Here is a 14,206-nt window from a genome sequence, read left to right on the forward strand (position 1 = left end):
TGGTAATATATTGTGCATGTTATATCCTTAAGCAGAAGACCAAATTTATTTAGTGATACACCAACTTGTTGTACAAGATTAATACTAGTTTATAAAGCAGTGTCAATGCTCTGCTACAGCTACATTTTGAAACCTTTAAATTGACAATAGGGTGCATTTATAATGACTCAAGTTACATTCAAAATGACTGATCATTGCAGAGCAGATTATGCAACTGACCATATGATCTTATCACTTGACATTTTTTATGACATCATTGATTGGTCAATGTTACAGTTGCGCAACATTGTTTATTCCAGTTTCAAATAATGGTTTTTATATCATTGATGGCGTCGCGGGAGTGTAATTATGCCGTTTAATAATTTAATGCTATGCTGTAACACCTTGAAGTTACCTCACTAGCTATGGCATCATCAGAAAATGTATCAGGGCATTTAGGCTCTGTGCATTTATCTTTAATCACTAAACATGATGTACCTATGATATCAATATAACATCATATCCCTTGACATGTAATACGGAATTTATAACATTATATTTGTAAATAATAAAAACTCAGCAAATCATCAGTTTTATCTTTTTCAAATAACTTGTGTCATAAATTACATATAACATAACCACTCATACAATATATGTATCTCTATATCTCTACATTCCAAACAGCAATATCATGTAAACATGCATAAGGTTTGGTCAAATTGTTGTCAATGGAAACAAAATAAAACTGGAATAAACAATGGGTTCCCTCAGCTCTTGCATCACTGGGAACTGAGTACAAATGCTAAGGAAGTAAACAAGGCACTGTTGTTACTTAAAAAAAACAACTTTTGTCAATAATTTCAAAAGTTACATAACAAATAAATATCTATGCTTCCTGAAGAGGTGCTAGCAGACAGTCAGCATGGGTTGTCAGGTCTCATCTAGATGAATGCACATTAACAGGGATACAGTCATGCCATAGATTCATTCATCATGCAAGTTTAAACTTTTCAATTTTTTTTTCTCCATTGAAAATGAAAAAGTAGGAATAGTAGGAAGATTTGGTAAAAAAATAGGAAAAAGTAGGATCCTGATGAAAAAGTAGGAAAAAGTAGGATATAGTAGGAAAAAGTATGACCGCTTGACAGCCTGTCTTAACAAAATATTTGATGTTGTTCATACGTGTAAGTTTAGAGATAACTGTAAATCTTTTTAAGCAAATAACAACATGTGGGATCACATTGAATGTCTACTAGTATAATGTATACTTGTCGTGTATACATGAAAAACAATATAAAAAATCTATTATAAATTCAATATTTATTTATTAAATATATAATCTCTGTCCATTAATTCTAAATACACTTTTTTCGCAAATTTCATGAAAACACCTTCAGTGATAGGTCAATTCAAATTTAGTCCTGCAACCACTGACCAATCAGCTTGGAGATCTGCACACGCGCGTCGATAAGTTGCTGAGGGTCTTGATCAGTAGCCGGATACATGTTCGCACAGTGGGCAGTACCTAGAACAAAAATTTGAGTTCGGTTAAGAAATAACTTACCAAATAAACTTGATAAGAGTTTTTAAATTACAAAAATTTAATGATTTACTACACATGTAAAAAAAGATAAGGCGTAACATTTGTTGTTACCACTAAGCCTATTGACCGTAATTGTTTGTGCCGACCCTAAATTTTGTTTTTCCAGTTTGAGTTTTCGATCATTTTCCTAAGTCACCATAATAACTATTAAGATTGTGATCACAATTGCTTCATTCTATTAAATCCGCTGAATTAATTAAAAATAACTTACATAACCTAAAGAACAAATGTTGAATAGAAATTTCGAAGATTACTGTATTTCATATATATTCGCATATTCTTATTGAAGTGCAAATCTTGAAAAAAAGAAAACGTTAACGACAAAAACGACATGGAATACATGGATATCACCATGACCAAATCGTTAATGACATACATAAAGGAGTTTTTAAACAAATTGAAACACAAACAAAACAATAGCAGTAAATGCACCGTTATAACATAACTCACGCAACGAACAAAATCGAAAACTCGCATAAAGCAAGTAACGCGCGTAGTTTCTTGTATTAGAATTCTCGGCTTCCAGGTAAATGTATCAAAGCTATATAACATTACATACATTATGCAGTGAGAAATTACAGGAAGTTTTTCTCACAAGACGCATTCACTGTCAGTCTACCTTCAATATAAATAGCAGTCGCATCCTTGGAAATGTCTTTCGTGACTCCCATCGCGTGCCAGGGATCGATCGATCCGTTCGGGAAAACCACCTTGGTAACTGCTATGTCACGTCCCCCGTAATACCGATTCGTGTCCTGTACATTATTGTAAATGGCCATGCCATTGAATTCTTTCTCGTAGATGTCCATACATTGAATAAACGAGAAGCTGAAAAATAAAGCTTTGCAATTTGAGTAGTAGCGTTCTTTCATTATTTGATCACAAATTAAAAACGTTTCTGTCGACGTGCAATTGTTGTTTCAAATGCCGTTCAATTACTGTATCGTATTTTTGCAAAGCATTGATGACCTTATATCTATTAAATATTTCAGACTGAACTTCTAAATGTAAATTCGTGTAATTAAAAATTCAGTTGTTTTATTTAAAAAAGTTGTCTATGAAAATAAATATTTTGATGAAAACAACACACATGTTGTATGGGTAATATTATGGCAAAGAGTATTCTTACAATGAAGGCAAACCGAGTTATTAATAGCAACTAATTAAGGATGAAAATGTCACCTACTTAACTGGAAAGTAGAACCAGTCACCAAAAGGTTGATTGGCGTAGTCCGAGGACTGAAACCATCCGAACTCTGCACAAGTTTGGTACATCCATTGGCGGCCTGAAATCAGAAGAATATATCTTTCAACAGTTCTGGTTATATATAGATTACAAATCTGATACCGATGGGCATATGCCTACATGAATAGTTCAAAATATACGTGTTCACACCAGAAGAAATAGAAGAACTGCACCACCTAAAGGTTATTCAAAAGTGTATCAACAGCAAATCATAACATCTAACAAAAGCTGTTATTACCTGATGTCTTATATAAATGATAATTAATTATTTTTTGCTATTTCCTCGTCGAAAAAGAAATTTGCGATGTTTTAAACTGTTACCGGTGAATATCGAACAGTTGACCAGTCAACAGTTTGAACTGTTGCCCGCTGGAATAATGACTTCATTTCGTCGAAAAAGTGACGTCATTTTACAGTTAAACAGTCAAAATTATTTATTTTATCGATTACTGTTGTATGTAAATAAAAATTTAGTTTGCTGTTATTTCTATGTTGGAAATTTGATCAGGTAATAAAAAAAACATTCATGGATGCTTGGTGAACAGTCAAAACTGTTGTCCCTCGGTATCAGAGCTGACATTTGGAACTGTTGCCCTCAGCCTATCGGCCTCGGGTAACAGTACCTAAGTCATCCCTGATACCTTGGGAATCGGTTTTGACTGTTCACCGCGCATCCATGAAATAAGTGTATAATGTTGATCATTCAGGCAACATTTAACAGATATTCATTTAGAGCGTTTTTCGTATTAATTACTACAGATTTTTTGCTGCATATCCATCGGGTAATTTCAGACAAACACACATCGTCGAATTGATATTTAAATTGTAGTGCGATCCATATCCTAGAAAAAAAGATTTCTGATCCCAAAAATAATGACCAGAGGTCAAGAGTTTTTTTGTAGTATCAATGGTTAAGTTTAACATGCTTATTATTTATTGTTTATTAATAGAACTGTTTGTTTATATTGTAATGTAAAAGCTGTTGATTGTATTATGTATGAAATGTGTTATAATTTGCATATATTGTTTGTATACTATGTACGGTGTGGAGTGGGATGCCCTCGACCCAAACACACCTATTGACGAGGAAATAAAATATATTGAACGGGAAAACAGTTTAACATGCTTAGGTTTTCATTCTGAACATAATCGCAAGGAACAGTGGGTTCATATCGTTCTTTAAACCCCGAGAACGGCGCTTTCATACACATATCAAGCATTGACAAAATACCGGTAACATATTGACCTTGTATGCTGGGTTCCATTAATTAAAATGTGAAGTACATCATCACATTGCGTTAATCGTTATTCGAGTTAATGTTTTGTGTTTCTTGTGATTACTAATCTCCGTGTTATGTTCGATATGCTATCAACCGTACTTAAACCAAAAATTCTACCTTCTATCAATTTTGTTTTTAAAAGTACGTTGTATCTTTTAACCTGCATTTTATATGCAATCGGTTACATGCTTTAAATAAATGGGTAACAGTTAAAACAAGAATGTCCACCGATAAATATTGAGTATCATTATTCCTGTTTTGCGTTCATTTATTATTGCCCTCTATGAATATTCAATTTAAATGCAATCGTAATTGTCCATTCCATATCTGTCAGTCGTATGCAAATTAACTTACGCACACCAGAAGGAAATACAGTTTTTGACGATGCTGCTTCAGCGAAGCAGCTCGTCTAAGTTATCATACCATGAAAAAATTCTTTACAATGGCGACCCATAAAAGACCGAGTTAGCTAAATTTTCTCAATCGGCATATCTCGCTGATTATCATTGATAAGGGTAAAGGCAGCTTGTTTGTAATTTTGTAACGAGCACTAATCTGGGTAGGAAATACAACTGTTCATTGTAAATCCCGGCTCCGTCCATTCACTAATTACCTCCTTCGCTGGCGCTGCTGTTCCAGTCTGTTTTCTTCATGTCAGCAATCATCTTGGTGTACGTGTAGTCCAGACACGTCTGCCCATACGTCTTCAGGGTCAGACTGTTCACGTCCGCGTATCGCTGCACGGGATCGCCGCGCGTGAAGTCCGTCATGATCTCGCAGAGGGTGTCAATCGTGATGTTGGTCCCGAGTGCTCCCTGAAAAATGAAGCATGAATCATTGCGGAATCGTGTTGTATAAACGAATATTAGAACAGCTTTGGTTATGCGTCCCTTCGGTTTTAGGAAAATTTATCAGTAATTAAAACTGTTCATTCACCGTTTCACTGTCGCTGTTTCAAACAGTGAAAAATAACAGTCAAAAATACGTACTGTTTAATATACGTCGTTTTGAATTAAATCAGCTACGATATTTGATAATTATTACTGTTTCATATTATTAATGTAATACAAATGTATCAGTACGGGTAACGCTGCGACATTGCTAGTCAGTTGAATACATGAACTAATATTTGATCTCACTGTTACAGTCATACACATTGCAGTGTCCTGCATTTCATTGGTTGTTTGAAATGTCTGGACACTGAAAAATTTCGCGTAATATTATGCATCAAAGCCGTTAGCGTTTATGCGAATATGGCGTAATTTTCCAAACAAATTATACACTGTTATAATAAATGCCATATACGTTAAATATAAACAAACACTAAAGAACACAATTTCCAGAAAATTAAGAGGTGATATCAGGCAAAAGTGTAGACCTCAAAAGCTCTGTTGTCTTTGTTGTACTGAACGACATTTTCGAAATTTCCCGCTGTGTTACTAAAGAATCCGGCGAGGTCTAAAGTATTGGTATGGTCGATCTTGTCACATAGGCTGCAATAGATTCAACACAAACATACTGATGAAAGTATACGGTATGTGCACGTTCATTTTGCTGCATGAGTACATGTTCCTCTTTAAAAAGACTAGTTATAAGTATATGGAATTCAAAATACTATTTGAACACAGTCAAACGCGCATAAAATTATTGAATGAAGATCTCAAACTGTCAAATAATCCTACGATATGATTGTCGACTTTAACCTCGTTTATACGTATTGTGAAGTTGTAAACACCTGCCGAGCTACCGTAAGCAGTGTTTACATGTATAGATGTTTTGGTTAGACAACGGAAAACTAGTCCAGCTTTATAAACTAATATATTGACTAGCACACATTTGTTCTTTCAATTATTCTCAGTAATGGGCTAGCGGGCTCCAGCTTATTTAAAAGTGCACTACATTTGCAGTCTGCGTAGTTTAAGTTTTATTCACACAGTCGAAAACAGTATTGAGAATAAAAATACGACACCTATTTACGATGAAGTAAGTATTGAAAGCGCTCACTTGAACTTCTGCTCGAGTACCGGCCTCATTTCTGGTTGACCCCACCAGGCGTACATGGTCTGGGTGGCGTTACGGATCTCCTCCACACACTGGGTGCCAGTGGTGCCAAGCGCGTCCGTCACAACTTGTAGGTACTCTTTATAAATAGGATAAATTGAAGGACTGTAGAACTACGCTTGCAGTTCATCCACTCATTTGACAGGCTACATTTTAGTGCATTGTTTAATATTAGCTGATGGTGTATAGAGCTGATCACATACAAACCAATGCCATTTCGGTATCATTCTATAATAGAAGTACAGTTTCTGCACTCACAGTATGAGAAGACGCCGCGTTTTCTTTTGTAATTCCTCTCGGAAACAACAACAGTTTCTCTCAATACAATGGTCTATTTCACAGATATTTTGATGATCCATAATCTTCAAGACATGACCTATCGTTAACGATTCAAATTTCTGTTAAGATGAATTTTTCTATCATCATGTTCAGCCCTTATCATAGTCGATTGTTATGCTAATGGCCATTTACTTATTTTGACATTACCGAGTTATGACAAAAAAGTGCTTACATATATGTTTTAACATGTGTGTTTAAGTGACCCGTGTTTTGGTCTTTACAAATGTATTCATCGTTCTATTGGTCTACCTCTAAAGTCCACCTGCGCATATATGGGTGCACTTGTGGCGTCGGCCCCGTCCACATACTGGGGGTACTTTGATCGAAACCAAGCCGATAGAGAGCCTGAAATAATGTAAAACAAGATATGTGTTTGTCAGAAACACAATGCCCCCTATTGCGCCGCTTTGAAATAAAATTTCAATATATCATTTGGCAGATTTAGAAATTATCTCCCTTTTAAAGCTTATAACTTCCCTTGGATTGTATTTTTTTAATTTTGACCTTGAAGGATGACCTTTCACCACTCAAAATAAGCAGCTTCATGAGATACACATGCATGCCAAATATCAAGCTATCTTCAATATAGCAAAAGTTATGGCCAATGTTAATGTTTTCGGACGGACGGACAGTTCAACTGCTATATGCCACCCTACCGAGGGCATAAAAATAACAACTAAGCCTTTAAAGAGCCTGCATATAATGTATAAATCCACTTAAAAAAGAGGAAACTGAATGTAGTTTCATCCCGGTAATATACACTTACATGCATTATCACTACTACAATGTAGTATTTCTAGTATTGCTTTTGTTTGTTTGAGCAAACTGAATATAGATTCATCGTGCTTTGAGTTTCTTTCTCCTGTATATAAGTATCATAATGAATGATAGCCTTTAAAACTTACATTTGTTATCAACTGACATGAGTAACAACAATGTATTAAAGTAGAAAATGAAACTTCTTGAACTTTGATACAATATTTGCTTTGTATAGCGAAAAAAACAATCATCAATGTTGACAATTGAATGAGTCATTAATAACCAAATAATAACAATATGACAACGCGGAAATTATGTGCAATCGAACCTGGATAAGAGCCACCAAATGTGATAAGCTTGTTGTTTAACAGTTTCATGCGCATCCGGAAGAAGTCGATGAACTGGGCAAGATCTGCAAGCGCCTGTCTGCTGTTCAGGTAGCGCAAATTGGACAGGCTTAGATCACTGGAAAAAATGGCAGTTTAACCCATTTATGCCTAGTGGACTCTCCCATCCTTCTAAATTGGATCAATGTATTTCCAAAATTAGGGATGTCTAGTATATTTATTTCTATATTTAGAATATTTCTTACAGAAATTCCTTTAATCAAACAGCGCAGACCCAGATGAGACGCCGCATCATGCGGCGTCTCATCTGGGTCTACACTGTTTGCCAATGCTTGTTTTCTAGATTACTGGAAAAAATGGCAGTATAAACAGTGTGAACAGAAGATATAAAACGCATGCTCTAAACATCGTAACACGGTTAACTCAATATCTACGAATAAGTATGCAGCCAAATATTGTAAAATGTACATGGAAAGCATTAAGTGCACACAAGATTTAGTAGTGACACAATTTTACGCTTTATAAGTCATGCTCATAATTTTAGAAACACCTAATGGGTGGGAAATAAACCTATTACTTGGGTTCACCAGATGTCTTCAATACTTTAAAGATCCGTAAAACGTAAGAAAGGTGTGTGACGCAATCTTAACACTTAATAGGAAGAAATACAGTGAAAGGAGAAATCCCATCCTTGTAAAATAGAAACGACTGAAACACTTTGGAACTCAAAACAGAAAACACATTAACGCTATTAAATATTTCAGTTACATTGTAACATGCTAATGCCAACATACTAGAATGTAATATAACAGAACATCACATACGGTACGGGATGACTCTCGCCATAATAGCGATGTTCCAGCATGACGCAGATAGCCCCAAACTGCTGCGCATACTGTATCCATGTGCCTTCCACCATCCAGATGGCGTCTGCCGGGCCCTCGCCACCTATCATCAGGAATATGGGACCTCCGGGCGTGTAAAACGTGTCGTTCACGAAATACCTCTGCAAACAAATAATAATTCATTCATAACATAGTTAATATTTGTACACATAAAATAAATTTAGTACTTGTATTAAGTCTACGCACGCGTGATGCAAGCAACATAAATGGGGAGGCCACACGTGCAAAAAATTTAATAGGTCATCGCCGTTTACAATAACTATAAGAGTCGCGTTCTGAGAAAACTGGGCATAATGCATGTGCGTAAAGTGTTATCCCAGATTAGCTTGTGCAATCCGCACAGGCTTATCAGGGACGACACTTTTCGTTTTTATGACATGTTTCGTTTAAATGAAGTCTCAATTTAGGCGGAAAGTGTCGTCCCTGATTAACCTTTGCGGACTGCACAGGCTAATCTGGGACGACACTTTACGCACATGCATTATGCCCAGTTTTCTCAGAACGCGACTCATATATTTCTTAAATCTTTAACATATGAATACAATGCCGTTCTGGTGTCATTTTGTGGTTTATCGTTAGTGACTAGTTTGGTGCTTCATTTTTCACGTTTCGAGTTTTTATTTTCCCCAGTATTTTCTGCGTTACGTTTTTTCTGTATTGTTTGCGGGTATTTGTCGTGGAGCTTTGATTACTACACTGTCAATATCATATACCGTTAGCTCAGTTGGGTTTTTGAAATTTGCATAGATATTTGCATAATTATAGGCATATTATGCCTATGCCTATATATCTAGATATGCCTACATTAAGCTAAACTATAAGGTTAAACGACGAAATCTATGTCTTTCAATTTGCATTTATGTCAAATCAAAGCTCCGAATACAGATTGGTACGTTTATTTCATCTAGAACCCATAATACCAGCAAGGTGCTGATGAAACGATCATTTTTTCCCGAAGTCGGGTACAACGTTAATAAATTCTCGTTAAAAATGTTGAACTTATATTTTATATCTACGACGCCAGATTTTCCAGGCTGCCCCATCCATAGTAAACAATTGATGCAACAATGGTATAATTTAATTTAAAACAAGAAATGTGTTTGTCAGAAACACTATGTCCCCTTCTGCGCCGCTTTGATTTATTTCATTTTATTGTTCATTTGGCAGGTTCAGATAATTATCACCCTTTAAAGCTTATTACTTTCCTTGGATTTGTTTTTTTTTACCTTTGACCTTGAAGGATGACCTTGACCTTTCACCACGCAAAATGTGCAGCTCCATGAGATACACATGCATGCCAAATATGAAGTTGCTATCTTCAATATTGCAAAAGTTATGGCGAAATGTTAAAGTTGGAGCAAACAAACAAACAAACAAACCAACCAACAAACAAACAGACAGGGCAAAAACAATATGTCCCCCATTATAGTGGTGGGGGACATAAAAAGTCGGCTCTAGATATCTAGATACGCCTTACATTAATCTAAACCATCAGGCTAAACGACGAAATTTATGTCTTTAAATTTGCATTTATTTCAAATAGTATGCATAATTATAGGCATAATTTGCATATCTCTTCATTTCTAGGAGATATAAAACAGGTTTGCAAGTGTTTATATTCCAAATAGTATACAAGTCCGTTTAGAAATTATGAAAAACGTAAAAAGTGCTCTTAAGTAAATGTTATGTAAATCAAGGAGTCAAATCCACAGCTTTTTGTACAGACTTTCAATACACTTTATGTTTACTAGTATCAGAGACGTGGTACGTCTCTGCTAGTTTATACCATGCTTATTAATAGCTTTCTGTACAGACTTTCAATACACTTTATGTTTACTAGTTTATAACATGTTTAATAGCTTTCTGTACAGACGTTCAATACACTTAATGTTTACTTGTATTAGTGTATATATCATGTTTAATCTATTAATCCTAAAAACATGACTACCGGTATTGACATCAAGGATTTTTATTTGAAGCAGAATCATACTTTTCTATGCAAGGATTTAAAAATGATCTTGATTTAGACTCCTTAAAATTATCAGCCATGAATCATTTTGATGCAAATATAACCAGGAAGCTTACACTACAACATATAATGAAGATTTATTTTTTATTTATTTTTTATTTAATATCTGTTTTTAATGAAAGTCGTTTAAATTTAATTAAAGTAAAAATAAACAAAATAACACTCGTTTTTCACGATGTATGCTGTATAACGTAGCATTACAGCAGAAAAAAAAATCAGAATCTAGACTAAAGAGAAGAAAGTTTTTAACCATGAAAATGTCAAATGCATAGTTAATATTAGCCTACAAATAACATTAAGCTAAACTGTAAGGTTACACGATGAAATCTATGTATGAAGGGTATGAAATACGGTAATAAATTATCGTTGAAAATGTTCTATTATATTTACGACGCCAGATTTTCCAGGCTGCTACATCAATAGTAAACAGCACTTCTAATGCAACAATTGTATAATTTAATTTTAAAAAGTCGGCGCTGGATATAAAATTGAAATGTCTTTGATGTTTTAGAAGAGAAGTTTAAGAAATGTATTTCTTGTGTATATTTATCTTATATTTGGAAAATAATTATGTTCATGATTTCATCAAATCATATTTCTTGTAAGATTTGATCAACAAGCGTGTGATTGAATCCAGAAGATTTCAGATTGATCGATCGTAATTTCAGCCAGATAGTTGAACACAAGCACGTTCCACACGTGCAATACATATCTTACACAAGTATCATACCACACATAATAAAAGTTGGCTCTGCTATTACAATTACCTAATTTAAACAGTATAAAACATGTTTGAGACGAGTTGAACATGGGTGTAAAAACACAACCTTTGTAGCATAAAAGAACTTAAATGCACCCGACTTCAGTAATAAATGATCGTTTCATCGACAATTAACTGACATTATGGGTTCTAGATGATATAAACATACAAATCTGTCTTCGGAGCTTTGATTTGACATACATGCAAGTGAGCATCAATATATACTTGTTTCGTGCTTGAAGGATTGAGATTTTAATGATTTTAGCTGACATTACTTATTCTTTACATTGTGTCAATTAGTGACTCTTAGAATTTATGAAAAATGTAAATATTGCATAAAAAGTGCTCTGAAGTAAATGCAATCTAAATCACGGAGTCAAATCCATAGCTTTCTGTACAGACTTTCAATACGCGTTTTGTTTACTAGTATATATCATGTTTAAATCTATTAAGCCTTAAACATGATTATATAAATCAATGATTTCAGTTGAAGCAGAATCATGCTTTTCTATGCAAATCTCAATTTAGACTGGGACTTAAAAATCTCAATTTAGACTGGGATTTAAAAATCTCAATTTAGACTGGGATTTAAAAATCTCTATTTAGACTGGGATTTAAAAATCTCAATTTAGACTGGTTAAAATTATCAACCTTGCATCTTTTTGATGCAAATATAACCAGGAAGTTATAATAAAATCATATATAATAAGTCATTTTTTAAAAAAGTATATCTCTCCAATGTATACTTTGAAACACTTACAGAACATTTAACAAATATGCAAAAAAGAAAATAACACTGGACTTCAGTTGTTTGGCCTCTGACAATTTCATTATATGTGGACATTTCAAACAAGATGTCATTCGACTCACGGTTTTCAAAATATTTTGAAATCCATGACATCATACACAGGATGCTGAATTTACCAATATGATTTTTACACAAATAGATAAGCCATATATAATTTAATTCAATAAAAGAAAAAGTTCGTGTTCATGAAAAACACCGTTCTGATACGCGTATACCGACCTGACTCCAGACTTTGACATTAGCTCCGTCGAAATGATCCAATCTTTGCTCGTCGTACCACTGGGCGGCCGGAGTTTTGATTCCCTTTGGAGCCTTAGGTGCCCCCAACATCCCTCCTTTAGGTCTACCATTGATAAGTCGCGGAATCCAGCCGTAAATATGACTAACGCATGATAGCAAACAAAACAACTGAATAGTAGTGGGCGACGCCATCTTGAACATGTATGCTGATCATGTGTGATAATCACATGATGTTCAGTCATTTACTGCTTACGGCGCGAAATTTAAACCATGTCAAGTTTGAGTTTATTTATAGATAATTCGTCTCATTAATCACGCATGTTTTATAAGCACAAAATCACTCGTAATTATTTTACGTCTACTAAAAAGTGACCTATCGTGTTTTCATAACATAAATATAGATCTAGTTAAAGCCACACAACTTATTTGGCATAGTTAATTTGAGATGAGAAACATATTTTATCTATGCCAATAAGAATATATATATGGTGGTAACAAGGTAGAAATCCGTCTTTTGCGCTTTAAAACTTAAAAATAATCGCGTTTGTCGAAATGGACGTATACGTCTAGAAATCCAAATTTCGATTTTAAAAGCGTTACAGTTTGACAAATAATAAATAACTTTCTAACTAGGCTATAGATTTAATTTTATCTATGTGAATTACAATATATCTTGTGGTTACAAGGTAGAATCCGTCTTGTCTGCGCTTTAAAACTAAAAAATAATCGCGTTTGACGAAATTGACGTAAATGTATAGAAATCCTACTTTCGTGTGTCTTTGTTTGAAAACATAAAATGTTAACTCCGGGGAATGTGCAATATACCAGTATCGCAACAAAAAAAAAAAACGATTGTCATCTTGTCTTGTGTAATTGTAATACAAAACAACGTGGTGCTATTCATGAGAGCTTGACACTAAGTACTCCAATAAAGCGCACGACAATTTACAAGTAACAAACTGAGTATTGATACCTGTAACAAAAAGCAATCTGTGCTGCCATAAACCAGTATTGCAACAAACAGTTATAAAAGTGGTACCCATCTTGAAATTGTCTTGTGTAAATGTAATAAAAACAACGTGGTGTATGGCACGCCTGAACCACAAAAATGAGAAAAACTAAGTTTAAGTTACTTAAACTAGGTTTTTCTCTACTTAAATTCAATTTAAGTTACTTAATTCGAATTAACGCACAAAAATGAGAAAAACTAAGTTTAAGTAACTTAAACTTAGTTTTTCACTACTTAAACTCAATTTAAGTAACTTAATTCGAATTAACGCTACTAAATGCATTAAGTAGTTAAGAAGAGTTATTTTCTATATGGCACGCCTGAACCACAAAAATGAGAAAAACTAAGTTTAAGTTACTTAAACTAGGTTTTTCTCTACTTAAATTCAATTTAAGTTACTTAATTCGAATTAACGCTGCTTAAAATGAATTTAAGTAGTTTTTGTGGTTCCCGCGGCGTTAACGCTAATTAAAACACCGAAAATGCATTAACGGTGCTTAATGGTAATTTTCTTACTTAAGTTGAATTAATTCAACTTAACAAGGATTTTCTCTATCAATTGTACTATTTTCAATTAAGTTGCGTTAAAATAGGTTTTTCTACTTAAAATATGTTTTTAGTTACACGAATTCAACTTTAGTAAGGAATTTTACTTAAGTTGTAAAGTCGAATTGTTTTGATTGGTCAGTTAATGATCCGGAAGACCTAAGCCAATCAGAAAAGACAATAGTGCACTCAGACTTAAAATATCACCTGGGTAATTTCTGATATGTGTACTTTTTGGGATTGTTTACTTATAAGTTCACTGCCAATACTGAGATACTGGAGACTGTTTTTTTTC

At 34.2% G+C, this 14,206-nt stretch overlaps 1 protein-coding gene across 1 annotated transcript; it reads right to left on the bottom strand.

Annotated features, from left to right (window-relative positions):
* Positions 1–563: 563 nt before the first annotated feature.
* LOC127845587 (putative serine protease F56F10.1) lies at positions 564–12,583 on the bottom strand. Its single transcript, XM_052376605.1, has 10 exons — positions 12,336–12,583; positions 8,439–8,620; positions 7,596–7,732; positions 6,758–6,853; positions 6,113–6,248; positions 5,487–5,601; positions 4,722–4,923; positions 2,769–2,868; positions 2,202–2,410; positions 564–1,504 (listed from the first exon to the last, which is right to left on the bottom strand). The coding sequence occupies exons 1-10, from the start codon at positions 12,555–12,557 to the stop codon at positions 1,395–1,397; spliced, it is 1,509 nt and encodes a 502-aa protein (XP_052232565.1). The 5' UTR covers positions 12,558–12,583; the 3' UTR covers positions 564–1,394.
* Positions 12,584–14,206: the final 1,623 nt, after the last annotated feature.

Source organism: Dreissena polymorpha, chromosome 9, assembly GCF_020536995.1.
Source record: "Dreissena polymorpha isolate Duluth1 chromosome 9, UMN_Dpol_1.0, whole genome shotgun sequence".
Taxonomy (NCBI): Eukaryota; Metazoa; Mollusca; class Bivalvia; order Myida; family Dreissenidae; genus Dreissena; species Dreissena polymorpha.

Bases quoted from the DNA above. Each gene is read 5' to 3' on its own strand.
- LOC127845587 (XM_052376605.1), bottom strand. From the start codon at position 12,557: ATGTTCAAGATGGCGTCGCCCACTACTATTCAGTTGTTTTGTTTGCTA. The intron at 8,621-12,335 runs GTCGGTATACGC...ATTTGTTTGCAG, and splicing joins ATGTCAAAGTCTGGAGTCAG to AGGTATTTCGTGAACGACAC. The intron at 4,924-5,486 runs GTCTACACTTTT...TTCATTTTTCAG, and splicing joins AAGACAACAGAGCTTTTGAG to GGAGCACTCGGGACCAACAT.